The sequence below is a fragment of the Pithys albifrons genome, chromosome 30 (assembly GCF_047495875.1).
Source record: "Pithys albifrons albifrons isolate INPA30051 chromosome 30, PitAlb_v1, whole genome shotgun sequence".
In the NCBI taxonomy this organism is placed as follows: domain Eukaryota; kingdom Metazoa; phylum Chordata; class Aves; order Passeriformes; family Thamnophilidae; genus Pithys; species Pithys albifrons.
In genome coordinates, this window is record NC_092487.1 from 1,090,740 (window position 1) to 1,118,366 (window position 27,627).

The 27,627-nt window shown below is 62.7% G+C and overlaps 1 protein-coding gene across 1 annotated transcript; it reads left to right on the forward strand.

Annotated features, from left to right (window-relative positions):
* Positions 1–7,727: 7,727 nt before the first annotated feature.
* HDGF (heparin binding growth factor) lies at positions 7,728–25,847 on the forward strand. The gene is made up of 6 exons (XM_071579596.1): positions 7,728–8,150; positions 20,226–20,302; positions 20,407–20,545; positions 20,635–20,805; positions 22,629–22,819; positions 25,544–25,847. The coding sequence occupies exons 1-6, from the start codon at positions 8,064–8,066 to the stop codon at positions 25,548–25,550; spliced, it is 672 nt and encodes a 223-aa protein (XP_071435697.1). The 5' UTR covers positions 7,728–8,063; the 3' UTR covers positions 25,551–25,847.
* The last annotated feature ends 1,780 nt before the right edge of the window (positions 25,848–27,627 follow it).

Here is a 27,627-nt window from a genome sequence, read left to right on the forward strand (position 1 = left end):
GGCGAGAGGCCGCGGAGCTCGGCGAGGCGGCGGCGGCGGCTCCGCGGTCGCCGGTAATGGCTGCCGGCAGCGCCCCGCTGCCCGCGCCGCGCCGCCGCAGGACTACAACTCCCGGCGTGCCCCGCGCGCAGAGCAGAGCCCGCCCCTATGGAGCTCCGCCGCGAGGCATCACGGGAAATGTAGTCCGCGGGGCCACGCGGAGGGACCCCCGGGCAGCCCCGGGAGCGCAGCCAGAGGAGGGGGATGCGGGAAGATCCCGGGGGGATTGAAGGGGATGGGATTGGGATTGGGATTGGGATGGGATTGGGATTGGGATGGGATTGGGATGGGGACGAGGGTGACGGTGACAGGGAGGATGAGGAAGCGGCAGGGCCCGCCCCGCCCCGTCCAGGCCGTGCAATCCATCGTCAAACCGAGCCCGGCGCGGAGTCCCCGGGACACGGAGCGAGGGGTGGGAGGCGCTCCCGGCATTCCAGCCTTCCAGCCTTTATCCCGGGACAATTCTGGGGCAGGATCAGGGCTGCAGGCCCCGGGAGAGGCTCCTGGGCAGGGATACTGGGCCGGGATGCTGGAATGGGATGCAGGAGATCCGGCCAGGATGCAGGAATGGGATGCTGGAATGGGATGCAGGGACGGGATGCTGGGCCGGGATGCTGGAATGGGATGCTGGGTCAGGATGCAGGACTGGGATGCAGGAATGGGATGCTGGAATGCGATGCTGGGTCAGGATGCAGGAATGGGATGCTGGAATGGGATGCAGGAATGGGATGCAGGAACGGGATGCTGGAATGGGATGCTGGAATGGGATGCAGGAATGGGATGCAGGAATGGGATGCCGGGTCATGGATCAAGACGTGGTGGATTCTCACCCAGTGCCACATCCATAGAATGGATTGGGTTGGAAAAGCCCTCTGAGATCATCAAGTCCAACCCTTGGGCCAACTCCAGTCCCTTTACCAGATCATGGCACTCAGTGCCACGGCCAAGCTCAGCTGAAAAACCTCCAGGGATGGGAAATCCACCCCCTCTCTGGGCAGCCCATTCCAATCCCTGAGCACTCTCTCTGCAAAGAATTTCTTTCTGCTCTCCAACTTCAGTTTCCCCTGGCAGAGCTTGAGCCCATCGTGCCCCCTTGTCCTATTGCTGAGTGCCTGGGAGAAGAGACCAACCCCCACCTGGCCAGAACTTCCCTTCAGGCAGTTCCAGACAGTGCTGAGGTCACCTCTGAGCCTCCTCTTCTCCAGGCTAAACACCCCCAGCTCCCTCAGCCTCTCCCCACAGCACTTGTGCTCCAGTCCCTTCTCCAGCCTCGTTGCTCTTCTCAGTTGGGTTGGAAGAGACCTCTGAGATCATCAATCCTTGATCCAACCCCACTGGGATCACCAGCCCAGGGCACTCTGTGCCCTGGGCTGGTGATCACAGTAGGGTTGGATCAAGACCTGGTGGATTCTCCCAGTAGGGTTGGATCAAGACCTGGTGGATTCTCCCAGTAGGGTTGGATCAAGACCTGGTGGATTCTCCCAGTAGGGTTGGATCAAGACCTGGTGGATTCTCCCAGTAGGGTTGGATCAAGACCTGGTGGGTTCCCTGCCCCTGGAGGTGTTTCAGAGGACACTCAGTGCCACCTCCAGTCCCTTCTCCAGCCTCGTTGCTCTTCTCTGGCCCCGCTCCAGCCCCTCAATCTCTTGCCTCAACTGAGGGGCCCAGAACTGAACACAACACTCAAGGTGTGGCCTCCCCAAGGCAGAGTCCAGGGGAAGGGTCACTGCCCTGGGCCTGCTGGCCACGCTGGTTTGGATCCAGGCCAGGATCCCCTTGGCCTTCTTGGCCACCTGGGCACACTGGTGGCTCCTGTTGAGCTTCCTGTCCCTCAGTCCCCCCAGGTCCCTCTGCCTGTCCCTCTCCAGCCACTCCGTGCCCAGCCTGGAGCACTGCAGGGGTTGGGGTGGCCAAAGGGCAGGACCTGCACTTGGCCTTGTTGAACTTCATCCCACTGGAATCAGCCCATCCCTCAAGTCTCTCCAGATCCCTCTGCCAGAGCCCTCCTGCCCTCCAGCCTGTCCAGGTCCTTCTCCAGATCCCCCCACCCTGTCCAGGTCCTTCTCCAGATCCCTCCAGCCTGTCCAGATCCCTCTGCAGATCCCCCATCCTGTCCAGATCCTTCTCCAGATCCCCCCATCCTGTCCAGGTCCCTCTCCAGATCCCTCCATCCTGTCCAGATCCTTCTCCAGATCCCCCCATCCTGTCCAGGTCCTTCTCCAGATCCCTCCAGCCTGTCCAGGTCCCTGTCCAGGTCCTTCTCCAGATCCCCCCATCCTGTCCAGATCCTTCTCCAGATCCCCCCATCCTGTCCAGGTCCTTCTCCAGATCCCCCCACCCTGTCCAGGTCCCTCTCCAGATCCCTCCACCCTGTCCAGATCCTTCTCCAGATCCCCCCATCCTGTCCAGATCCTTCTCCAGATTCCCCCATCCTGTCCAGGTCCTTCTCCAGATCCCCCCATCCTGTCCAGATCCTTCTCCAGATTCCCCCATCCTGTCCAGGTCCTTCTCCAGATTCCCCCATCCTGTCCAGATCCCTCTGCAGATCCCTCCATCCTGTCCAGGTCCTTCTCCAGATCCCTCCATCCTGTCCAGGTCCTTCTCCAGATCCCTCCATCCTGTCCAGGTCCCTCTCCAGGTCCCTCCTCCCTTCCAGCAGCTCGACCCTCCCTCCCAACTTGGTGTCATCAGCAAATTTGCTGCTGATGGACTCAATCCCCTCATCTAAATCATCAATAAAGGCATTAATTAAACAGGACTGGCCCCAGCACAGAGCCCTGGGGACACCAGGGGACACCAGGGGACACCAGCTGGACACAGCCCTGCTCCCCAGCCCTCTCTGGGCCCTCCAGGCAGCTCCTGACCCAGCAGAGGGTCCACCTGTCCAGGCCATGGGCTCCCAACTCCCCAGATATTTATTTCCTTTTAACTCAACAACGTCACAGCCTCAGGCCTCAACCTGGACACGTTTTCTGATTTATTTCTTGCAGTTTGGCCTTAAATCTAATCAAGGTTTTGGTTTATATTTTTTTAATTTCAGCCTTACAGCTCCAGGATTAAATTCCTCTTTGTCCAAGAGGTTGAAATGACTGACAAGCTGAGCCACAAACCAAAAGAAAATTAATATAAAGTACAAAGTTCTGATTAAAGATTAGTAAAGACCAGGTGATTTTATGGAGAAGGGATAAAATTCTTTTTTTTTTAGATGTTCCTGAATCGGTCCCAACTTCTGAATCCCCTTTCCCTGGGAATGTTCCATGTCCCACCCTCCAAATCCAATGGAAACCGGAGCAGAGATGGGGATTTTTGTGGGATTTTTGTGGCTCAGGCCCCTTTTTCCCATAATTTTCCCAACAAATCCCCCCCCTTGGGCTCAGATGGATTCATAATTTGGGCTGGAATTCACCTTCAAGATCATCCAGTTCCATCCTGGGGATCGCTTGGGATCTTTTTGGGATTTTTTTTTTTCCCCTCCCCAACTCCTTCCCGGGATTTGTGAATTTTAAGGATTTAGGGAAGGAAATGGGCAATTCCCGAGAGGTTCCACCACCCTGAGCCCTCCCTTGTCCCGTGCCAAGGAAAACCACCCCCGATGGGGCAGGAGGGGCCCGTTCCCAGAACGTCCCTCCATTCCCTCCATCCCCTGCTGAGCAGAAAAAGGGAGGAATCCTCGTTCCCTTCGGCGTTTTCCCGTTTTTCTCTTGGAGATTCCTCACCCCGGGGCACCAAAATCCGATTATTTATTTGTGTGACTTCGCAGCTCGTTGGGAGAAATGAAGCCAAGGAAAGCAGGACAGGGATGATGGAAGGAAAAGAGCCCAACCCTGGAGCGTCAGTGCCAGGGCAGGGGGGGGGAATTCTGGCCTTGCAAATGCTTTAATTTGTGTTTAATTTAATTTAATTTGGTTCGCAGGAGGGGCCCTTTGGCAGCTCCTCACCCTGACAGGGCCCCCCCAGTGCCTGGTTGGGGCTGAAACTGGGACGGGGGGGGGTTTATTGACTCCCCTGGTGACTCTGCCACCCTCCCCAGGCGCCCAAATTTCCCTGCACACCGAATTCCAGGAATTCCTGGGCAATCCCGGGATCTGCAGGACGGGGGATCTGTCGGGGGGGAAGGGGCAGCTCAGCCCAGGGGGCTCTGGGTGGGCACCAAACGCTCCCAGTGTTGGATTTCTGGGGCTCTGGGTGGGCACCAAGTGCTCCCACTCCTGGATTTTTGGGGGCTCTGGGTGGGCACCAAGCGCTCCCAGTGTTGGATTTTTGGGGGCTCTGGGTGGGCACCAAATTGTCCCAGTGCTGCATTTTTGGGGCTCCTCAGCCCGGGGGGCTCTGAGTGGGCACCAAACTCTCCCAGTGCTGCATTTTTGGGGGCTCTGGGTGGGCACCAAGTGCTCCCAATCCTGGATTTTTTTGGCTCCTGCTGCTCCCACAAGTTGGGCAGCAGCTGATGAGGGACTGGGGGGATGTGTCACGCTGGGGATACACCAGTTGACACCAGTTGACACCAGTTGACACAGAGTTTACACCACTGGGTTTGTGGTGCTTGGCACCAGTTTTGCACAGTCACACCCGATTTTACCCCACTTGTTGTGCGGGTTCACACCAGTTTGGCCCCAGTTTATCTGAGTTTACACCAGTTTATCTGGGTTCACACCAGTTTATCTGGGTTCACACCAGTTTCGTGCTGGTTCACACCAGTTTGGTGCTGGTTCACACCAGCTTTGCACTGTCTTACACTGGTTTTTACACTATTTTCTCTCGATTTTCACACCCTTACCCCCCTTTTTCACAGGTTTACACAGATTTTGCACAGCCATTCCCTGCCCCGCTCGGTGTTTTAGGGCTGTCGGGGTTTTGGGGGGTCATTCCCAGCCCCTCTTGGTGTTTTTGGAAGCCATTCCCAACCTTTGGGGGTCATTCCCAGCCTTTGGGAGCCATTCCCAGCCATTGGGGGCCATTCCCAGCCTTTGGGAGCCATTCCCAGCCTTTGGGGGGGTCATTCCCAGCCCCTCTTGGTGTTTTTGGGGGACATTCTCAGCCTTTGGGGGTCATTCCCAGCCTTTGGGAGCCATTCCCAGCCATTGGGGGCCATTCCCAGCCTTTGGGAGCCATTCCCAGCCTTTGGGGGCCATTCCCAGCCTTTGGGGGTCATTCCCAGCCTTTGGGAGCCATTCCCAGCCCCTCTTGGTGTTTTTGGGAGCCATTCCCAGCCTTTGGGGGGCCATTCCCAGCCCCTCTTGGTGTTTTTGGGAGCCATTCCCAGCCTTTGGGAGCCATTCCCATCCTTTGGGGGCCATTCCCAGCCTTTGGGAGCCATTCCCAGCCTTTGGGGGTCGTTCCCAGCCTTTGGGGGGTCATTCCCAGCCCCTCTTGGTGTTTTTGGGAGCCATTCCCAACCTTTGGGGGCCATTCCCAGCCTTTGGGGGCCATTCCCAGCCTTTGGGGGCCATTCCCAGCCTTTGGGAGCCATTCCCAGCCTTTGGGGGGGTCATTCCCAGCCTTTGGGGGTCATTCCCAGCCTTTGGGAGCCATTCCCAGCCTTTGGGAGCCATTCCCAGCCTTTGGGGGCCATTCCCAGCCTTTGGGGGGTCATTCCCAGCCCCTCTTGGTGTTTTTGGGAACCATTCCCAACCTTTGGGGGGTCATTCCCAGCCCTGCTTGGTGTTTTTGGGAGCCATTCCCAGCCTTTGGGAGCCATTCCCAGCCTTTGGGAGCCATTCCCAGCCTTTGGGGGTCATTCCCAGCCTTTGGGGGCCATTCCCAGCCTTTGGGGGGTCATTCCCAGCCCTGCTTGGTGTTTTTGGGAGCCATTCCCAGCCTTTGGGAGCCATTCCCAGCCCCGTTTGGTGTTTTTGGGAGCCATTCCCAGCCTTTGGGGGTCATTCCCAGCCTTTGGGGGCCATTCCCAGCCTTTGGGGGTCATTCCCAGCCTTTGGGGGCCATTCCCAGCCTTTGGGAGCCATTCCCAGCCTTTGGGAGCCATTCCCAGCCCCGTTTGGTGTTTTTGGGAGCCATTCCCAGCCTTTGGGGGTCATTCCCAGCCTTTGGGGGCCATTCCCAGCCTTTGGGGGCCATTCCCAGCCTTTGGGGGGCCATTCCCAGCCCCTCTTGGTGTTTTGGGGCCGTTTCCAGCCCCGCGTGGGGTTCTGGGGGGGCTTTGGAGCCCATTCCCAGCCCTGCTCAAGGTTTTGGGGGCCATTCCCAACCCATTCCCGGGATTTGGGGGCTGTCCCACCCACAGTGGGTGGTGGGTGCGTGGGTCGGTGCGTGTTGCTGCCCGGTGGGTGGGTCGGTGGGTGGGTCGATGGGTGGGTCTCTCGGTGGGTGGGTGTCACTGCCAAGTGGGTGGGTGGGTCGGTGGGTGTTACCACCCGGTGGGTGTCACTGCCAAGTGGGTGGGTGGGTCGGTGGGTGTCACCACCCGGTGGGTGTCACCGCCCAGTGGGTGGGTGGGTCGGTGGGTGTCTCCGCCCGGTGGGTGTCACCGCCCAGTGGGTGTCGCCGCCTGGCGGGTGTTGCTGCCCGGTGGGTGGGTCGATGGGTGGGTGTCACCGCCCGGTGGGTCGGTCGGTCGGTCGGTGGGTGGGTGTCACCGCCTGGTGGGTGGGTCGGTCGGTGGGTCGGTGGGTGTCACCGCCCGGTGGGTGGGTGGGTCGGTCGGTGGGTGGGTGTCACCGCCCAGTGGGTGTCGCTGCCCGGTGGGTGGGTCGGTGGGTGGGTCTCTCGGTGGGTGTCACCGCCCGGTGGGTGTCACCGCCCGGTGGGTGGGTCGGTGGGTGTCACCGCCCGGTGGGTGTCACCGCCCGGTGGGTGGGTCGGTGGGTGTCGCTGCCCGGTGGGTGGGTCCGTGGGTGTCACCGCCCGGTGGGTGGGTCGGTGGGTGTCACCGCCCGGTGGGTGGGTCGGTGGGTGTCGCTGCCCGGTAGGTGGGTCCGTGGGTGTCACCGCCCGGTGGGTGGGTCGGTGGGTGTCACCGCCCGGTGGGTGGGTCGGTGGGTGTCGCTGCCCGGTAGGTGGGTCCGTGGGTGTCACCGCCCGGTGGGTGGGTCGGTGGGTGTCGCTGCCCGGTAGGTGGGTCCGTGGGTGTCACCGCCCGGTGGGTGGGTCGGTGGGTGTCACCGCCCGGTGGGTGTCACCGCCCGGTGGGTGGGTCGGTGGGTGTCACCGCCCGGTGGGTGGGTCGGTGGGTGTCACCGCCCGGTGAGTGTCACCGCCCGGTGGGTGTCACCGCCCGGTGGGTGGGTCGGTGGGTGTCGCTGCCCGGTGGGTGGGTCTCTCGGTGGGTGTCACCGCCCGGTGGGTGGGTCGGTGGGTGGGTCTCTCGGTGGGTGTCACCGCCCGGTGGGTGGGTCGGTGGGTGTCACCGCCGGGTGGGTGGGTCGGTGGGTGTCGCTCTCCGGTGGGTGGGTCGGTGGGTGTCACCGCCGGGTGGGTGGGTCGGTGGGTGTCACCGCCCGGTGGGTGGGTCGGTGGGTGGGTGGGTCGGTGGGTGTCACCGCCCGGTGGGTGTCACCGCCCGGTGGGTGGGTCGGTGGGTGTCGCTACCCGGTGGGTGTCACCGCCCGGTGGGTGGGTCGGTGGGTGTCGCTGCCCGGTGGGTGTCACCGCCCGGTGGGTGGGTCGGTGGGTGTCACCGCCCGGTGGGTGTCGCTGCCCAGGCAGCGCTGCACGAGCCTCCGAGCGCATCCACCGCGAGGAGGAGGAGGAGGAAGGGGAAGCGAAGGGGGGGTGGGTGGCGGAGGGAGGGAGGGAGCAATTGAATTTCAAACACAAACACCCGCATGGGGCTCGGGCCCTCGGCAGCCCCTCCGAGCCGCTGACCCCCAACCCGGGGGGCAAACCCGCCGCCTCCCCCTCCAAGGATTAGGGAGGGTTTTTTTGGTGGTTTTTTTTTTTTTTTTTTTTGCTAATCCCTCTCCGCGCCGGGTTTTACCTCCCAAACTTCATCCCCAACCCCCTCCTCTCCTCCTCCCCTCCCCCGCCCGCCCCCCCCGGTCCCGGGAGGAGCCGCCAGCCCAGCCAAGATGTCCCGGTCCAACCGGCAGAAGGAATACAAATGTGGGGACCTGGTGTTCGCCAAGATGAAGGGGTACCCGCACTGGCCTGCCCGGGTAAGGAGCTGGGGACGGGGAGGGACCCCCTCGGACCCCCCCGGAGCCCCTCGGTGTCCCCCGGACCCCCCCGGGGCTGCCCCCGGTGCTCCCGTTGCATAACGCGGTGCCCCGATCGGGGGGAGCGCTCCGGGTCGGGCTGTCCCGGGTGGGACGGGCGGGACAGGGGGGTCCCCCCGGGGTGAGGGTTCCCCTCTCCCCACCCCCGTTCTCTCCCACCGGGGGATCCCCAACTTTACCGGCTCCTTATGTAAGGCCGGGCCCGGCGCGCCCGGGGGGTTCTCGGGGGGTGCCGAGGGGATTTCGGGTCATTCCCTGGGTTTGGAGGGTTTGGATATTTTGGGAATCCCGTGCCGGGCTCCCCCCGAGCCCCTTTTGTGCTGTTTATCCATCCCCCCCCCCGGGGGGGCGGGTCACGGGTGGCACCGCGTGGCTTTTGCCACCGCGTGGGAGCGGAGACCCCCCGGGCACCGACGGGGGGGCTCATCCTGCCCCGGGGGACCCCCCCGGGCACCGACGGGGGGCTCATTCTGCCCCGGGAGACCCCCCGGGCACCGACGGGGGGCTCATCCTGCCCCAGGAGACCTCCCGGGCACCGACGGGGGGCTCATCCTGCCCCGGGAGACCCCCCGGGCACCGACGGGGGGCTCATCCTGCCCCGGGGGACCCCCCCGGCACCGACGGGGGGCTCATCCTGCCCCGGGAGACCCCCCGGGCACCGACGGGGGGGCTCATCCTGCCCCGGGAGACCCCCCGGGCACCGACGTGGGGGCTCATCCTGCCCCGGGGGTCCCCCCCGACGTGACCCCCGGGACAAGGAGGGTCCTTCCCACGTGGGGCCGCCCCGCGACCCCCTTCCCGCGACCCCCGGAGGGGTCGGGGCGCTCCCGTTCGGCTTCTCCGGGGATTTGGGGAGGGGGTTCAGCCAAACCCGCCCGGCCCGGCCCGGCCCTCCCCGACGGGACCCCCCGACGTGTCCCCCGGCCCTGCGGGGCCTTCCCGGTCACCACGGGGGCCGGAGCGGGGCCGGCGCTCGCCGGGAGTTTGGCTTGGGAAAATCGATGGAATTGCCGAGGACTTGGGACGGGAATGGAGGGGGGGGTGGGGGGGGTCGGGGACCCGCCATGGGCCGGACCCGCCGCGGGCCCCGCTGGCCCCACCACTGTCCCCCTGCCCCCACCACTGTCCCCCACTGTCCCCAACACTGTCCCCACTGTCCCCACCACTGTCCCCACTGTCCCCACCACTGTCCCCCTGTCCCTCACTGTCCCCTGTCCCCACCACTGTCCCCCTGTCCCCACCACTGTCCCCCTGTCCCTCACTGTCCCCTGCCCCCATCACTGTCCCCTGCCCCCACCACTGTCCCCCTGCCCCCACCACTGTCCCCCACTGCCCCCACCACGGTCCCCCACTGTCCCCACCACTGTCCCCCACTGTCCCCTGCCCCCACCACTGTCCCCCACTGTCCCCAACACTGTCCCCTGCCCCCACCACTGTCCCCCACTGCCCCCATCACTGTCCCTACCACTGTCCCTACCACTGTCCCCCTGTCCCCATCACTGTCCCCCACTGTCCCCCACTGCCCCCACCACTGTCCCCCACTGTTCCCTGCCCCCACCACTGTCCCCCACTGTCCCCTGCCCCCACCACTGTCCCCCACTGTCCCCCACTGCCCCCACCACTGTCCCCCACTGTTCCTACCACTGTCCCCCACTGTCCCCCACTGCCCCCACCACTGTCCCCCACTGTCCCCCTGCCCCCACCACTGTCCCCTGCCCCCACCACTGTCCCCCTGTCCCTCACTCTCCCCCACTGCCCCCACCACTGTCCCCCCCTGCCCCCACCACCGTCCCCCACTGTCCCCAACACTGTCCCCCACTGTCCCCTGCCCCCACCACTGTCCCCCTGTCCCCACCACTGTCCCTGCTGTCCCTGTACAGGTCTGGGTGTCCCTGCACAGATTTGGGGGTCCCTGTTCATGTTTGGGGGTCCCTGTACAGGTTTGGGGGGTCCCTGTACAAGTTTGGGGGTCTCTGTACAGGTGTGGGGGGTCCCTGTTCATGTTTGGGGGTCCCTGTACAGGTGTGGGGGGTCCCTGTTCATGTTTGGGGGTCCCTGTACAGGTGTGGGGGGTCCCTGTACAAGTTTGGGGGTCTCTGTACAGGTGTGTGGGGTCCCTGTACAGGTGTGTGGGGTCTCTGTGCAGGTGTGGGGGGTCCCTGTACAGGTGTGTGTGGGGGGTTCCTGTCCAGGTTTGGGGGGGTCCCTGTCCAGGTTTGGGGGGGTCCCTGTACAGGTCTGGGGGGGTCCCTGTGCAGGTGGGGGTGGTCCCTGTCCAGGTTTGGGGGTCCCTGTGCAGGTTTGGGGGTCCCTGTGCAGGTGTGGGGGTCTCTGTACAGATGTGGGGGGTCCCTGTACAGGTTTGGGGGGTCTCTGTACAGGTGTGGGGGGTCTCTGTCCAGGTTTGGGGGTCCCTGTGCAGGTTTGGGGGTCCCTGTGCAGGTGTGGGGGGTCCCTGTCCAGGTTTGGGGGTCCCTGTGCAGGTTTGGGGGTCCCTGTGCAGGTGTGGGGGGTCTTTGTACAGGTTTGGGGGTCCCTGTCCAGGTTTGGGGGGGTCCCTGTGCAGGTTTGGGGGGTCCCTGTCCAGGTTTGGGGGGGTCCCTGTGCAGGTTTGGGGGTCCCTGTGCAGGTTTGGGGGTCCCTGTGCAGGTGTGGGGGGCCCTGTTCATGTTTGGGGGTCCCTGTACGTGTGGGGGGGTCCCTGTACAGGTTTGGGGGGGTCTCTGTACAGGTGTGGGGGGTCCCTGTGCAGGTTTGGGGGTCCCTGTCCAGGTTTGGGGGAGTCCCTGTCCAGGTTTGGGGGGGGTCCCTGTGCAGGTTTGGGGGGGTCCCTGTTCATGTTTGGGGGTCCCTGTCCAGGTTTGGGGGGGGTCCCTGTGCAGGTTTGGGGGTCCCTGTCCAGGTTTGGGGGGGGGTCCCTGTGCAGGTTTGGGGGTCCCTGTCCAGGTTTGGGGGAGTCCCTGTCCAGGTTTGGGGGGGGTCCCTGTGCAGGTTTGGGGGGGGTCCCTGTCCAGGTTTGGGGGGGTCCCTGTCCAGGTTTGGGGGGGGGTCCCTGTGCAGGTTTGGGGGTCCCTATCCAGGTTTGGGGGGGTCCCTGTGCAGGTTTGGGGGGGGTCCCTGTACATGTTTGGGGGTCCCTGTGCAGGTTTGGGGGGGTCCCTGTGCTGGTGGGGGGGGGTCCCTGTCCAGGTTTGGGGGGTCCCTGTACAGATTTGGGGGTCCCTGTACACGTGTGGGGGTCCCTGTGCAGGTTTGGGGGTTCCTGTCCAGGTTTGGGGGGGTCCCTGTGCAGGTTTGGGGGGGGGTCCCTGTCCAGGTTTGGGGGGGGTCCCTGTGCAGGTTTGGGGGTCCCTGTCCAGGTTTGGGGGGGTCCCTGTGCAGGTTTGGGGGTCTCTGTGCAGGTGTGGGGGGCCCTGTTCATGTTTGGGGGTCCCTATCCAGGTTTGGGGGGGGGTCCCTGTGCAGGTTTGGGGGTCCCTGTGCAGGTTTGGGGGGGGGGTCCCTGTCCAGGTTTGGGGGGGTCCCTGTGCAGGTTTGGGGGTTCCTGTGCAGGTTTGGGGGTTCCTTTCCAGGTTTGGGGGGGGGTCCCTGTGCAGGTTTGGGGGGTCCCTGTCCAGGTTTGGGGGGTCCCTGTGCAGGTGTGGAGGGTCCCTGTGCTGGGGGGGGGGGGTGTCCTTGCACAGGTTTGGGGGTCTCCGGGAATCTCGGGGGGTGCCCACCAAGCCCCCCGGGGTTGCCCCACTCGCCACCGGGGCCGAGTCCTGGCCCGGCCCTTGGGGAGTTGTGGCCACCCACCACGGCTCGGGTTATTTTTAAGCGGTTGATGATGCAGTTTAAAATTTCCTTGGAGTGTTTCCCCTCCCGGCGCTGCAGCGAAGGGCGCTGGGGCCGCCCGGGACCCCCAAATCGCCCGGAGAAGGGCAGGGCGGGGGGGCTTCAGAGGCCGAGGCTCCCCCGGCCCCCCAAACCCTCCTCCTTCCCCCGCCGGGTTTGAATAACTTTTGTTTGGTTTGTCGGGCTCTGGCCGGGAGGGGGTTGGGAGCGCTGGGATTTGGCACCGGCCTCGAAACGCGCCTTTGAAAGCGGCTTTGGGAGGAGGAGCCAGAGAGGGATCCCTGGGAGCGCCGGGGCTGCTCTGCCACCGTCTGCTTTGCTTTGCCACCTCCTGCTCTGCCACCGCCTGCTTTGGCACCACCTGCTCTGCCATTGCCTGCTTTGGCATTGACTGCTCTGGCACCTCCTGCTCTGCCACCGCCTGCTCTGCCATTGCCTGCTCTGCCACCGTCTGCTTTGCTCTGCCACCTCCTGCTCTGCCACCGCCTGCTTTGGCATTGCCTGCTCTGCCACCTCCTGCTCTGCCACCGCCTGCTCTGCCATTGCCTGCTCTGCCACCGTCTGCTTTGCTCTGCCACCGCCTGCTCTGCCATTGCCTGCTCTGCCATTGCCTGCTCTGCCACCGCCTGCTCTGCCATCACTGCCTGCTCTGCCACCGCCTGCTCTGCCACCTCCTGCTCTGCCACCGCCTGCTTTGGCATTGCCTGCTTTGGCATTGCCTGCTCTGCCACCGCCTGCTTTGCTTTGCCACCTCCTGCTCTGCCACCAGCTGCTCTGCCATTGCCTGCTCTGCCATCACTGCCTGCTTTGGCATTGCCTGCTCTGCCACCGCCTGCTTTGGCATTGCCTGCTCTGCCATTGCCTGCTCTGCCATTGCCTGCTCTGCCACCTCCTGCTCTGGCACCTCCTGCTTTGGCATTGCCTGCTCTGCCATTGCCTGCTCTGCCACCGTCTGCTCTGGCACCTCCTGCTATGGCATTGCCTACCCTACTTTGCCACCACCGCCTGCTCTGCCACCGCCTGCTTTGGCATTGCCTGCTTTGCTTTGCCACCACCGCCTGCTCTGCCACCACTGCCTGCTTTGCTTTGCCAACACCTGCTCTGGCCTGCTCTGCCATTGCCTGCTCTGCCATTGCCTGCTTTGCCACCTCTTGCTTTGGCATTGCCTGCTTTGCTTTGCCAGCACTGGCTGCTCTGCCATCACCTGCTCTGCCACTGCTGCCTGCTTTGCTTTGGCACCACCTGCTCTGCCACTGCCTGCTTTGGCATTGCCTGCTTTGCTTTGCCACCACCTCCTGCTCTGCCACCTCCTGCTCTGCCACCTCCTGCTCTGCCACCTCCTGCTCTGCCACCTCCTGCTCTGCCATCTCCTGCTTTGCCTCCTCCTGCTCTGCCACCTCCTGCTCTGCCACCTCCTGCCTTGTTTTGCCACCGCAGCTTCTCCCAGGGAACGCAGTGATGATGCTCCCCTGGGCCCCCAGCTCAGACCCACTGCCTCCTCCTCCCCTCCTCCTCCTCCTCCTCCTCCTCCTCCTCCTCCTCCTCCTCCTCCTCCTCCTCCTCCTCCTCCTCCTCCTCCTCCTCCCCCCCCCCCCTCCAGCCACCCCATCCCTTTGGGTTTCAGTCCCAGTGTCCAAACAGCCCCTCTGATGGGTGTCCCACGGGGGGTAATGCTCAGGCTTTGGGAACCATTCCCAGCCCCCCTTGGGATTTGGGGGGACATTCCCAGCCCCCTTGGGGTCTTAGGGGCCATTTCCAGCCCATTCCCAGCCCCCCTCGGGGTTTGGGGGCCATTCCCAGCCCATTCCCAGCCCCCATGGGGTCTTAGGGGCCATTCCCAACCCATTCCCAGCCCCCTCGGGATTTTGGGGCCATTCCCAGCCCATTCCCAGCCCCCTTGGGGTCTTCGGAGCCATTCCCAGCCCATTCCCAGCCCCCTCGGGGTCTTTGGGGCCATTTCCCGCCCATTCCCAGCCCTCTCAGGGTTTTGGGAACCATTCCCAGCCCCCTCGGGGTTTTGGGAACCATTCCCAGCCCCCTTGGGGTTTTGAGGGCCATTCCCAGCCCATTCCCAGCCCCCTCGGGGTTTTGGGAACCATTCCCAGCCCATTCCCAGCACCCTTAGGGTCTTTGGGGCCATTCCCAGCCCCCTCGGGGTTTTGGGGGCCATTCCCAGCCCCCATGGGGTCTTAGGGGCCATTCCCATCCCATTCCCAGCCCCCTCAGGGTTTTGGAAACCATTCCCAGCCCCCTTGGGGTCTTAGGGGCCATTCCCATCCCATTCCCAGCCCCCTCGGGGTTTGGGGGGCCATTCCCATCCCATTCCCAGCCCCCTCGGGGTTTGGGGGGCCATTCCCATCCCATTCCCAGCCCCCTCGGGGTTTGGGGGGCCATTCCCATCCCATTCCCAGCCCCCTCGGGGTTTGGGGGGCCATTCCCAGCCCCCATGGGGTCTTAGGGGCCATTCCCATCCCATTCCCAGCTCCCTCGGGGTTTGGGGGCCATTCCCATCCCATTCCCAGCTCCCTCGGGGTTTGGAGGCCATTCCCAGCCCCCTTGGGGTTTTGGGGGCCATTCCCAGCCCATTCCCAGCCCCCTCGGGGTCTTTGGGGCCATTCCCAGCCCCCTCGGGGTTTGGGGGGCCATTCCCATCCCATTCCCAGCCCCCTCGGGGTTTGGGGGCCATTCCCATCCCATTCCCAGCCCCCTCGGGGTTTGGGGGGCCATTCCCATCCCATTCCCAGCCCCCTCGGGGTTTGGGGGGCCATTCCCATCCCATTCCCAGCCCCCTCAGGGTTTGGGGGGCCGTTCCCAGCCCCGCTTGGGGACCCAATTAGTGGCTCCTGTGCCGGGGCCATTCGGGTTTCACGCCCCACTCGCTCCCCGTGCCCGCTGTCCCTGCCACCCTCATGGCACAGAACAGGCTGTGCCCCCTTTGGGGGGTGCTGGTTGGGCCAGGAGGGCTTTGGGGTGCTGGTGGAGCTGGGAGGGGTTTGGGGTGACTAAAGAGGGAGGCAGGGCAGGGTTTGCCTGTGACTAATCAGGGGCTGTGATGAAACATTCCCCGGCCACGCTGGGAGGTTCCTTCCCAACCAGGTGTGGTTGGAGCAGAGAGGTCCCTGTGCCAGGGGAGAAGTGCAGGGGGGAGCTGGTGGCACTACAGGGTGAGGTTATTCCCCTGGCACTGCCCCCCAACACCGACAGCTCAGCCCCTGCCTCCAGTGGAACCCTGGAATCCTGGCCTGGATCCAAACCAGCGTGGCCAGCAGGGCCAGGGCAGTGACCCTTCCCCTGGACTCTGCCTTGGGGAGGCCACACCTTGAGTGTTGTGTTCAGTTCTGGGCCCATCAGCTCAGGGAAGAGATTGAGGGGCTGGAGCGGGGCCAGAGAAGAGCAAAGAGGCTGGAGAAGGGACTGGAGGTGGCTCTGAGTGTCCTCTGAAACACCTCCAGGGACGGAGAATCCAAAATGTCTTGATCCAACCCTACTGTGATCACCAGCCCAGGGCACTCTGTGCCCTGGGCTGGTGATCACAGTGGGGTTGGATCAAGGGGGTTGGATTTGATGATCTCAGGGTTGGATTTGATGATCTCAGGGTTGGATTTGATGATCTCAGGGTTGGATTTGATGATCAAGGGTTGGATTTGATGATCTCAGAGGTCTCTCCCAACCCAACTGAGAAGAGCAACGAGGCTGGAGAAGGGACTGGATGTGGCACTGAGTGTCCTCTGAAACACCTCCAGGGACGGAGAATCCAAAATGTCTTGATCCAACCCTACTGTGATCACCAGCCCAGGGCATGGAGTGATCCCAGTGGGGTTGGATCAAGGGTTGGACTTGATAATCTCGGAGGTCTTTTCCAACCCAATCCATTCTGTGATTCTGTGATTCTATGGATGTGGCACTGAGTGAGAATCCACCACTTCTTGATCCAACCCTACTGTGATCACCAGCCCAGGGCACGGAGTGCCCTGGGCTGGTGATCACAGTGGGGTTGGATCAAGGGGGTTGGATTTGATGATCTCCGAGGTCTCTCCCAACCCAACTGAGAAGAGCAACGAGGCTGGAGAAGGGACTGGAGCACAAGTGCTGTGGGGAGAGGCTGAGGGAGCTGGGGGTGTTCAGCCTGGAGAAGAGGAGGCTCAGAGGTGACCTCAGCACTGTCTGGAACTGCCTGAAGGGAAGTTCTGGCCAGGTGGGGGTTGGTCTCTTCTCCCAGGCCCTCAGCAATAGGACAAGGGGGCACAATGGGCTCAAGCTCTGCCAGGGGAAATTGAAGTTGGAGATCAGAAAAAAATTCTTTACAGAGAGAGTGCTCAGGGATTGGAATGGGCTGCCCACAGAGGGGGTGGATTCCCCATGTTCCCCATGCCCTGGGCTGGTGATCACAGTGGGGTTGGATCAAGACCTGGTGGATTCTCTGTCCCTAGAGGTGTTTCAGAGGACACTCAGTGCCACATCCAGTCCCTTCTCCAGCCTTGTTGCTCTTCTCAGTTGGGTTGGAAGAGACCTCTGAGATCATCAATCCTTGATCCAACCCCACTGGGATCACCAGCCCAGGGCACTCTGTGCCATTTCCAGAGAACTCACTGCCACTTCCAGTCATTCCTCAAACACCTCCAGGGATGGAGACTCCACCCCCTCACTGGGAACCCCCTTCCAACCCCTGACAACCCTTTCCATGAAGAAATTCTCCCTGAAAAGCAGGTGGAGATCACTCTGGCACCTCCATGCCCTGGGCTGGTGATCCCAGTGGGGTTGGATCAAGACCTGGTGGGTTCTCTGTCCCTGAAGGTGTTTCAGAGGACACTCAGTGCCACATCCAGTCCCTTCTCCAGCCTCGTTGCTCTTCTCAGTTGGGTTGGAAGAGACCTCAGAGATCATCAATCCTTGATCCAACCCTACTGTGATCACCAGCCCAGGGCACTCTGTGCCCTGGGCTGGTGATCACAGTGGGGTTGGATCAAGACATGGTGGATTCTCCCAGTAGGGTTGGATCAAGACATGGTGGATTCTCCCAGTAGGGTTGGATCAAGACCTGGTGGATTCTCTGTCCCTGGAGGTGTTTCAGAGGACACTCAGAGCCACCTCCAGTCCCTTCTCCAGCCTCGTTGCTCTTCTCTGGCCCCGCTCCAGCCCCTCAATCTCTTTCCTCAACTGAGTTAATTCCATTAATTGCCCTTCCTCCCAGCCTTGTCCTGCCCTGGGGACACTGAGGCAGGGAGGGTTGTCCCAGTGCAGGGGGTTCCATCCAGCCCTGCTCCTGCAGCAGTTGGAAGGTGCAGGGCAGAGTTTGGGGGCAGAGTCCAGGGTTGGGTCTGTTCCTGTCCCTCTCCTGCCACGCTCCAGAGCGTCCCTTCCCAGGGGACCTGTCCCAGCCTCCTGGTTTCAGTCTCTGCCAGGGCAGGCCCAGCTGTGACACCGTTGCTGTTTGCAGGGGCTGGCAGGGGGACAGCAATGGGCACCATGGACTTTGCCCTGTCACCCCTGCCCTGTCCCCACCCCTGCCAGTGACAGAGATGGACAAACAGACGTCAGGCCTGGGGATGCCTCGAGCTGGGGGCATTTTGGGCAGCCCAGGGTGGCTCTGGAGGGGTGAGGAGTTTCCAAACAGCCAACACCCTTGTGGCCAACGTGCTTTGGGCACCCTGAGCCCCCCCGGGGGTTTTGGGTGGGTTTGTGCTATCGGTGTCCCCAGTGGGGTGTCACCCACCTCCCTCCTGTCCCCACACCCCAGTCCCCACCTGCTGTCACAGATAGAGCCACCAAGTGCCCTTGGGGTGTGGGAGGGGCTGATAAGGTGGGCACAGGCTGAGGGGGGATCCCACCAGTGGCTGGGGGGGATCCGGGCGTTCCCCTGTCCCAGACCCTCAGCCAGGGGTTGTTCCTGGGCATGGGCAGGGAAGGGCTCAGGGACACAGTGCCATGTGCCAACACAGTGCCATGTGCCAGCTGTCCCTGTTCCTGCTCTCCTTCATGGTGTGTGTGCCACCTTCCCTTGGGGGGGATTGGAGGTTTGGAAACTCCCTGGGGGGATGGCACAGCTGGGGGATCTCCAGCAGGATCCCAGCTCTGTGAGGGGCTCCAGTGCCCACATTCCCAGGGCTGTGGGGCTGGCAGGGCCTTTGGCACTTTGTCCCAGGAATGACCTGACTGTGGGAGCAACCCCTGCTGGGGCTGGGCTGGGCTGGACTGGGTTGGACTGGGCTGGGCTGGGCTGGACTGGGCTAGTGGCCATCCCTCTGAGTCACATCATCTGCTCCTCCTCCTCCTCCTCCTCCTCCTCCTCCTGCTCTGCTGGCGGTGCCATGCAGGGACAGAGCTGCTGTCCCCACTGTCCCCAGCTGCCACCACAGACCAGGGTCCTGCTGGGGACTGGCACCAGGGCCAGACTGACCTTTGCACCTCCAGGGACCATCCCTGCTCCTGGAATATCCCTGTGCCTGTGGGGGGCACTGGGGCAGGATGGTGCTGGCAGCCCCAGGGTGCTGGGTGGGGGCACATCCCCAATCCCAAACCACCCCTTGGATCCAAGATGGGCACAGGATGGACTGAGTGCCCCAAACCACCTCTGGGGGTGGCACAAAGGCACATCCCACCCTGGAATGGGATATCACACCAAGCACCCACTGCCCCTTGCCAATGTCTCATCTCACCTGGCTCTCCCCAGGGCTGTGCCAGCCTTGCCCCTTGGCACAGAGACACGTGTTGGTTCCATTCCCAGCTCTGGGAATGAAACCAGGAGAACCCCTCGGCCCCCCATTGCATTTGGGACTGGTTGGTGACCCGCTGGGAGGGAGGGAGGACACACCCCAGTGCCAGGAGTGCTGTGCCAGTGCCAGGAGTGCCCCCTGGCCCTGCTGGCTCTGCAAACTGAGGCCCAGCAAGCCCTGGGGGGGTTGTGGTGCCCCAGGAAAGGCTGTGCCGTGAGTCAGCAGAGCGCTGGGGGTGGCACCAGCACCCCTGGCACCCGCTGGCACTGGCACCATCCAGCCCAGTGACATGGCAGTGCCCACCCCAGACCCCCACCTGCATCCTCCCCGGGCTCCTTCCCCCTCCCTGTGAGGCTTTCTCGGGGAATTTCTGGCTGCAGGGGGTTATTTTTAGACTCTATAAAAAGCAGCCGGAGTTGCTTTCGCTCCGTTTGGCGCCTCGGGATTATTCACGCTCGGGGGAGCAGCACCTGCCCATGGCGGGGTTGGCACCGGCTGCCCACTGACCCCACGGCCCTGGCTGTGCCCTCCCTGTGTCTGCTGACCCTGCTTGGGCTGGGGGTGACCCAGCAGGGGGGGTGTGTCCCCTCGGGCACCCCAGACCCCAAAGAGGTGACGCCTCTGGCACCGCTGGCACCGTCTGGATTTGCTGAGTGTGTCTGAGCTGGGCCAGACAGGAGCTGGCAGGGGCATGGGAGAAGGAGACCCCTGTGCCCCTGCCCTGGTGGGCACAGCCACTCCTTCCATTGGCCACTGTCTCCAGCCAGGGGGTGAATTCCCAAGGAATTCCATTCTCCTCCATCCCCAGACCGTGCCTGGGGATGGGATGCCAGGCTGGAGGGGGGGATGTCCTGGTGCCTGGAGATGGGATGCCAGGCTGAGGGGGGGGGGGGGGGGTGATGTCCTGGTGCCTGGGGGGATGTCCTAGTGCCTGGGCATGGGATGTCCTGGTGCCTGGGGGTGGGATGCCAGGCTGGAGGGATTTCCTGGTGCCTGGGGATGGAATGCCAGGCTAGGGGGGGGGATGTCCTGGTGCCTGGGGGGGTGGGATGCCAGGCTGGGGGGGATGCCCTGGTGCCTGGGGGTGGCATGCCAGTCTGGGGGATGTCCTGGTGCTTGGGGGTGGGATGCCAGGCAGAGGGGGGATGTCCTGGTGCCTGGGAGTGGGATGCCAGGCTGGGGGGGGATGCCAGGCTGGGGGGATTTCCTGGTGCCTGGGGGTGGGATGCCAGGCTGGGGGGGATGCCCTGGTACCTGGGGGGATGTCCTGATGCCTGGGCATGGGATGTCCTGGTGCCTGGGGGTGGGATGCCAGGCTGGGGGGATGCCCTGGTACCTGGGGGGATGTCCTGGTGCCTGGGGATGGGATGCCAGGCTGGGGGGGATGCCAGGCTGGGGGGGATGCCCTGGTGCCTGGGGAGCCCTGGGGGGCTCTGCCCTCCCCTCTCACCCCCCTTTGTGTTCCCAGATCGATGAGATGCCCGAAGCTGCAGTAAAATCCTCCTCCAATAAGTACCAAGTTTTCTTCTTCGGCACCCACGAAACGTGAGTGGGCGCCGGGGCCGAGGGGCGATGGTGGGGTGGGCGACCCCGGGGTTTGGGAGAGACCCCCTGAATGCCACCCCTCACTGCTTGCCCCTCTGGCACAGGGCATTCCTGGGGCCCAAAGACCTTTTCCCCTACGAGGAGTGCAAGGAGAAGTTCGGAAAACCCAACAAGCGGAAAGGGTTCAGCGAAGGTTTGTGGGAGATCGAGAACAACCCCACGGTCAAAGCCTCGGGGTACCAGGTGGGCACGAGCTGGGGGGTCCCAGCACCTCCTTCCCTGCCCGTTCCCCCTCCCCAGGGCCCCTCTGTGACCCCTTTGTGTGTCCCCAGCCCACCCAGAAGAAGAGCTGCCCCGGGGCGGCCGAGCGGGAGCCGGACGGGGACAAGAAGGGCAGTGCCGAGGGCAGCAGCGACGAGGAGGGAAAACTGGTGATTGATGAGCAGTCCAAGGACAAGAACGAGAAAGGAGGGATCAAGAGGAAAGCAGAAGATGCTTTGGAGGTACCAGAGGGCGGTGGGAAATGCTGGGGAGAGCATGAGAAGAGCTGGAGAAGGGACTGGAGCACAAGTGCTGTGGGGAGAGGCTGAGGGAGCTGGGGGTGTTTAGCCTGGAGAAGAGGAGGCTCAGAGGTGACCTCAGCACTGTCTGGAACTGCCTGAAGGGAAGTTCTGGCCAGCTGGGGGTTGGTCTCTTCTCGCAGGACAAGAGGGCACAGCTTGAGCTCTGCCAGGGGAGGTTTAGGTTGGAGATCAGGTAGAAATTCTTTGCAGAGAGAGTGCTCAGGGATTGGAATGGGCTGCCCAGAGAGGGGGTGGATTCCCCATCCCTGGAGGGTTTTCAGCTGAGCTTGGCCGTGGCACTGAGTGCCATGATCTGGTAAAGGGACTGGAGTTGGACCAAGGGTTGGACTTGATGATCTGGGAGGGCTTTTCCAACCCAATCCATTCTATGATTCTGTGGATGTGGCACTGGGTGAGAATCCACCACTTCTTGATCCAACTCCACTGTGATCACCAGCCCAGGGCACTCAGTGATCCCAGTGGGGTTGGATCAAGGGTTGGACTTGATGATCTCAGAGGTCTTTTCCAACCCAATCCATTCTGTGATTCGGTGAATGTGCCCAGGTGGCCAAGAAGGCCAAGGGGATCCTGGCCTGGATCCAAACCAGCGTGGCCAGCAGGGCCAGGGCAGTGACCCTTCCCCTGGACTCTGCCTTGGGGAGGCCACACCTTGAGTGTTGTGTTCAGTTCTGGGCCCCTCAGGTGAGGAAAGAGATTGAGGGGCTGGAACGGGGCCAGAGAAGAGCAACGAGGCTGGAGAAGGGACTGGATGTGGCACTGAGTGTCCTCTGAAACACCTCCAGGGACAGAGAATCCACCAGGTCTTGATCCAACCCCACTGTGATCACCAGCCCAGGGCACAGAGTGCCAGAGTGATCCCAGTGGGGTTGGATCAAGGATTGATGATCTCCGAGGTCTCTTCCAACCCAACTGAGAAGAGCAACAAGGCTGGAGAAGGGACTGGAGCACAAGTGCTGTGGGGAGAGGCTGAGGGAGCTGGGGGTGTTCAGCCTGGAGAAGAGGAGGCTCAGAGGTGACCTCAGCACTGTCTGGAAGTGCCTGAAGGGAAGTTCTGGCCAGGTGGGGGTTGGTCTCTTCTCCCAGGCACTCAGCAATAGGACAAGGGGGCACGATGGGCTCAAGCTCTGCCAGGGGAAATTGAAGTTGGAGAGCAGAAGAAATTCTTTGCAGAGAGAGTGCTCAGGGATTGGAATGGGCTGCCCAGAGAGGGGGTGGATTCCCCATCCCTGGAGGTTTTTCAGCTGAGCTTGGCCGTGGCACTGAGTGCCATGATCTGGTAAAGGGACTGGAGTTGGACCAAGGGTTGGACTCAATGATCTTGGGGGTCTTTTCCAATCCAATCCATTCTATGGATGTGGCACTGAGTGAGAATCCACCACATCTTTATCCAACCCTACTGTGAGAATCCACCACATCTTGATCCAACCCCACTGTGATCACCAGCCCAGGGCACGGAGTGCCCTGGGCTGGTGATCACAGTAGGGTTGGATCAAGGGATGGACTTGCTGCTCTCAGAGGTCTCTTCGAACTCCGTGCCCTGGGCTGGTGATCACAGTGGGGTTGGATCAAGGGATGGACTTGCTGCTCTCAGAGGTCTCTTCCAACTCTGTGCACTGGGCTGGTGATCCCAGTGGGGTTGGACCAAGGGTTGGACTTGCTGATCTCAGAGGTCTCTTCCAACCCAACCCATTCTGTGATTCTGTGAATGGGGGCCCGGGCTGAGCTTTGCTCCCCCTGCCCAGGACTCCCCCAAACGCCCCAAGGATGCAGAGGGGCAGGAAGGGGACAAGCAGGTGGACAATGAAGAGACCCCCAAGGAGGAGCCCAACCCCACCCCAGGCGAGGGGGAGAAGAACAACGACGACACCGACGCGCCCGACACCGACGAGGCCAAGCAGGAGGGTCAGGAGGAGGTCAGAGACCACAAGGAGAGGTGAGGGTGGGGTGAGACCCCCGTGCCCACAGCTGGGCTCCTCCTGCCCCACCCCTGGCAGTGTGGGGGTGGCACTGAGTGCCCTCCCAGCATCCCTGTGCCCTCTCCCAACATCCCTGTGCTCCTTCCCAACATCCCTGTGCTCCTTCCCAACATCCCTGTGCCCTTTCCCAACATCCCTGTGCCCTTTCCCAAGATCCCTGTGCCCTCTCCCAAGATTCCAGTGCTCCATTCCAAGATCCCTGTGCCCTTTCCCAAGATCTTTGTGCCCTTTCCAAGATCCCTGTCCCCTTTCCCAACATCCCTGTCCCCTTTCCCAACATCCCTGTGCCCTCTCCCACCATCCCTGTGCCCTCTCCCATCCCTGTGCCCTCTCCCATCCCTGTGCCCATTCCCACCATCCCTGTCCCCTTTCCCAACATCCCTGTCCCCTTTCCCAACATCCCTGTCCCTATTCCCAACATCCCTGTGCCCTCTCCCAACATCCCTGTGCCCTTTCCCAAGATCCCTATCCCCATTCCCACCATCCCTGTGCCCTTTCCCAACATCCCTGTGCCCTTTCCCAACATCCCTGTGCCCTCTCCCAACATCCCTATCCCCATTCCCACCATCCCTGTGCCCTCTCCCATCCCTGTGCCCTCTCCCACCATCCCTGTGCCCTCTCCCACCCCTGTGCCCTCTCCCATCCCTGTGCCCATTCCCAACATCCCTGTGCCCTTTCCCATCCCTGTGCCCTCTCCCAACATCCCTGTGCCCTTTCCCACCACCCCTGTGCCCTTTCCCACCATCCCTGTGCCCTCTCCCATCCCTATCCCCATTCCCACCATCCCTGTGCCCTCTCCCATCCCTGTGCCCTCTCCCATCCCTGTGCCCTCTCCCACCCCTGTGCCCTCTCCCATCCCTGTGCCCTCTCCCACCCCTGTGCCCTCTCCCATCCCTGTGCCCTCTCCCATCCCTGTGCCCTCTCCCACCATCCCTGTGCTCCTTCCCAACATCCCTGTGCCCTTTCCCACCATCCCTGTGCCCTTTCCCACCATCCCTGTCCCCATTCCCAACATCCCTGTGCCCTCTCCCAACATCCCTGTGCCCTCTCCCAAGATCCCTGTGCCCTTTCCCAACATCCCTGTGCCCTCTCCCAAGATTCCAGTGCTCCATTCCAAGCTCCCTGTGTCCTTTCCCAAGATCTTTGTGCCCTTTCCAAGATCCCTGTGCCCTCCCAACATCCCTGTGCCCTCTCCCACCATCCCTGTGCCCTCCCAACATCCCTGTGCCCTCTCCCACCATCCCTGTGCCCTCTCCCAACATCCCTGTGCCCATTCCCACCATCCCTATCCCCATTCCCACCGTCCCTGTGCCCTCTCCCACCATCCCTGTGCCCTCTCCCATCCCTGTGCCCTCTCCCACCCCTGTGCCCCCTCCCAACATCCCTGTGCCCTCTCCCACCCCTGTGCCCATTCCCACCATCCCTGTGCCCATTCCCACCATCCCTGTCCCCATTCCCACCATCCCTGTGCCCTCTCCCACCCCTGTGCCCTCTCCCATCCCTGTGCCCTCTCCCACCCCTGTGCCCTCTCCCATCCCTGTGCCCTCTCCCATCCCTGTGCCCATTCCCACCATCCCTGTGCCCTCTCCCATCCCTGTGCCCATTCCCACCATCCCTGTGCCCTCTCCCATCCCTGTGCCCTCTCCCACCATCCCTGTGCCCTCTCCCACCCCTGTGCCCTCTCCCACCCCTGTGCCCTCTCCCATCCCTGTGCCCTCTCCCATCCCTGTGCCCATTCCCACCATCCCTGTGCCCTCTCCCATCCCTGTGCCCTTTCCCACCATCCCTATCCCCTCTCCCACCCCTGTGCCCATTCCCACCATCCCTGTCCCCATTCCCACCATCCCTGTGCCCTCTCCCATCCCTGTGCCCTCTCCCACCATCCCTGTCCCCATTCCCACCATCCCTGTCCCCATTCCCACTGTCCCTGTGCCCTCTCCCCTCCCTGTGCCCTCTCCCACCATCCCTGTCCCCATTCCCACCACCCCTGTGCCCTCTCCCACCCCTGTGCCCTCTCCCACCCCTGTGCCCTCTCCCACCACCCCTGTGCCCTCTCCCATCCCTGTGCCCTCTCCCATCCCTATCCCCATTCCCACCACCCCTGTGCCCTCTCCCACCCCTGTGCCCTCTCCCATCCCTGTGCCCTCTCCCATCCCTGTGCCCATTCCCACCATCCCTGTGCCCTCTCCCACCCCTGTGCCCTCTCCCAACATCCCTGTGCCCTCTCCCATCCCTGTGCCCTCTCCCATCCCTGTGCCCATTCCCACCATCCCTGTGCCCTCTCCCACCCCTGTGCCCTCTCCCAACATCCCTGTGCCCTCTCCCATCCCTGTGCCCTCTCCCATCCCTGTGCCCATTCCCACCATCCCTGTGCCCATTCCCACCATCCCTGTGCCCTCTCCCACCATCCCTGTGCCCTCTCCCATCCCTGTGCCCTCTCCCACCACCCCTGTGCCCTCTCCCATCCCTGTGCCCTCTCCCACCCCTGTGCCCTCTCCCACCCCTGTGCCCTCTCCCATCCCTGTGCCCTCTCCCACCATCCCTGTGCCCTCTCCCACCCCTGTGCCCTCTCCCATCCCTGTGCCCTCTCCCACCCCTGTGCCCATTCCCACCATCCCTGTGCCCTCTCCCCTCCCTGTGCCCTCTCCCACCCCTGTGCCCAGCTCTGTGTTTCCCCCCAGTCTGTAGCAGCTTCCCTGGGTTGCTGATCCTGCCCCGCGTCTCCCGCGCCGGTTCGGCCCGTCTGGAGCTCCTGGATGAGCAGAACCCACCCCCAAAATGAGATTTCAAAAGGAAAAAAACAAAAAAAAAGAAGAAAAAAACCCACACAAAAAAAGAAGAGGGAGAGATTGAGAGCGAGGTGGGAGGGCAGAGCAGGTGGCACCGCCCCGAGCGCCCGCCCTGCTGGGCAGACCCCTGGGGGTGCTGAGGCCTCGGGGCTGAGCTGTGGCTGGGAAATAAAAGTGATTCTTTGCCTTTTTAAAACCTTCCCAGGCCCGGGATTGGCCCCTGCCCCCCACCCGGGGGGGGGTCTGGGGGACATTTGTGGGGACAGGGATGGTGGGAATGGGGACAGGGATGGTGGGAGAGGGCACAGGGATGGGAGAGGGCACAGGGATGGTGGGAATGAGCACAGGGATGGTGGGAATGGGCACAGGGATGGTGGGAAAGGGCACAGGGATGGGAGAGGGCACAGGGATGTTGGGAATGGGGACAGGGATGGGAGAGGGCACAGGGATGTTGGGAATGGGCACAGGGATGGTGGTAGAGGGCACAGGGATGGTGGGAATGGGCACAGGGGTGGTGGTAGAGGGCACAGGGATGGTGGGAGAGGGCACAGGGATGGTGGGAATGGGGACAGGGATGGTGGGAGAGGGCACAGGGATGGTGGGAATGGGGACAGGGATGGTGGGAATGGGGACAGGGATGGGAAAGGGCACAGGGATGTTGGGAGAGGGCACAGGGATGGTGGGAGAAGGCACAGGGATTGTGGGAATGGGCACAGGGATGGTGGGAATGGGGACAGGGATGTTGGGAGAGGGCACAGGGATTGTGGGAATGGGCACAGGGATGGTGGGAATGGGGACAGGGATGTTGGGAGAGGGCACAGGGATGTTGGGAATGGGGACAGGGATGGGAGAGGGCACAGGGATGTTGGGAAAGGGCACAGGGGTGTTGGGAGAGGGCACAGGGATGTTGGGAGAGGGCACAGGGATGGTGGGAGAGGGCACAGGGATGGTGGGAATGGGGACAGGGATGGTGGGAGAGGGCACAGGGATGGTGGGAATGGGGACAGGGATGGTGGGAGAGGGCACAGGGATGGGAGAGGGCACAGGGATGGTGGGAGAGGGCACAGGGATGGTGGGAATGGGCACAGGGATGGGAGAGGGCACAGGGATGGTGGGAATGGGGATAGGGATGGTGGGAATGGGCACAGGGATGGGAGAGGGCACAGGGATGGTGGGAATGGGGATAGGGATGGTGGGAGAGGGCACAGGGATGGTGGGAGAGGGCACAGGGATGGGAGAGGGCACAGGGATGTTGGGAATGGGGACAGGGATGGTGGGAATGGCACAGGGATGGTGGGAGAGGGCACAGGGATAGTGGGAATGGGGACAGGGATGGGAGAGGGCACAGGGATGTTGGGAATGGGGACAGGGATGTTGGGAAAGGGCACAGGGATGTTGGGAATGGGGACAGGGATGTTGGGAAAGGGCACAGGGATGGTGGGAGAGGGCACAGGGATTGTGGGAAAGGGCACAGGGATGTTGGAAAGGGCACAGGGATGGTGGGAATGAGCACAGGGATGTTGGGAATGGGGACAGGGATGGGAGAGGGCACAGGGATGTTGGGAAAGGGCACAGGGATGTTGGGAATGGGCACAGGGATGTTGGGAATGGGGACAGGGATGTTGGGAAAGGGCACAGGGATGTTGGGAAAGGGCACAGGGATGTTGGGAATGGGCACAGGGATGGTGGGAATGAGCACAGGGATGTTGGGAGAGGGCACAGGGATGTTGGGAAAGGGCACAGGGATGTTGGGAAAGGGCACAGGGATGGTGGGAGGGGGCACAGGGATGTTGGGAATGAGCACAGGGATGGTGGGAGGGGGCACAGGGATGGGAGAGGGCACAGGGATGGTGGGAAAGGGCACAGGGATGGTGGGAGAGGGCACAGGGATGTTGGGAATGGGGACAGGGATGTTGGGAATGGGGACAGGGATGTTGGGAATGGGGACAGGGATGTTGAGAAAGGGCACAGGGATG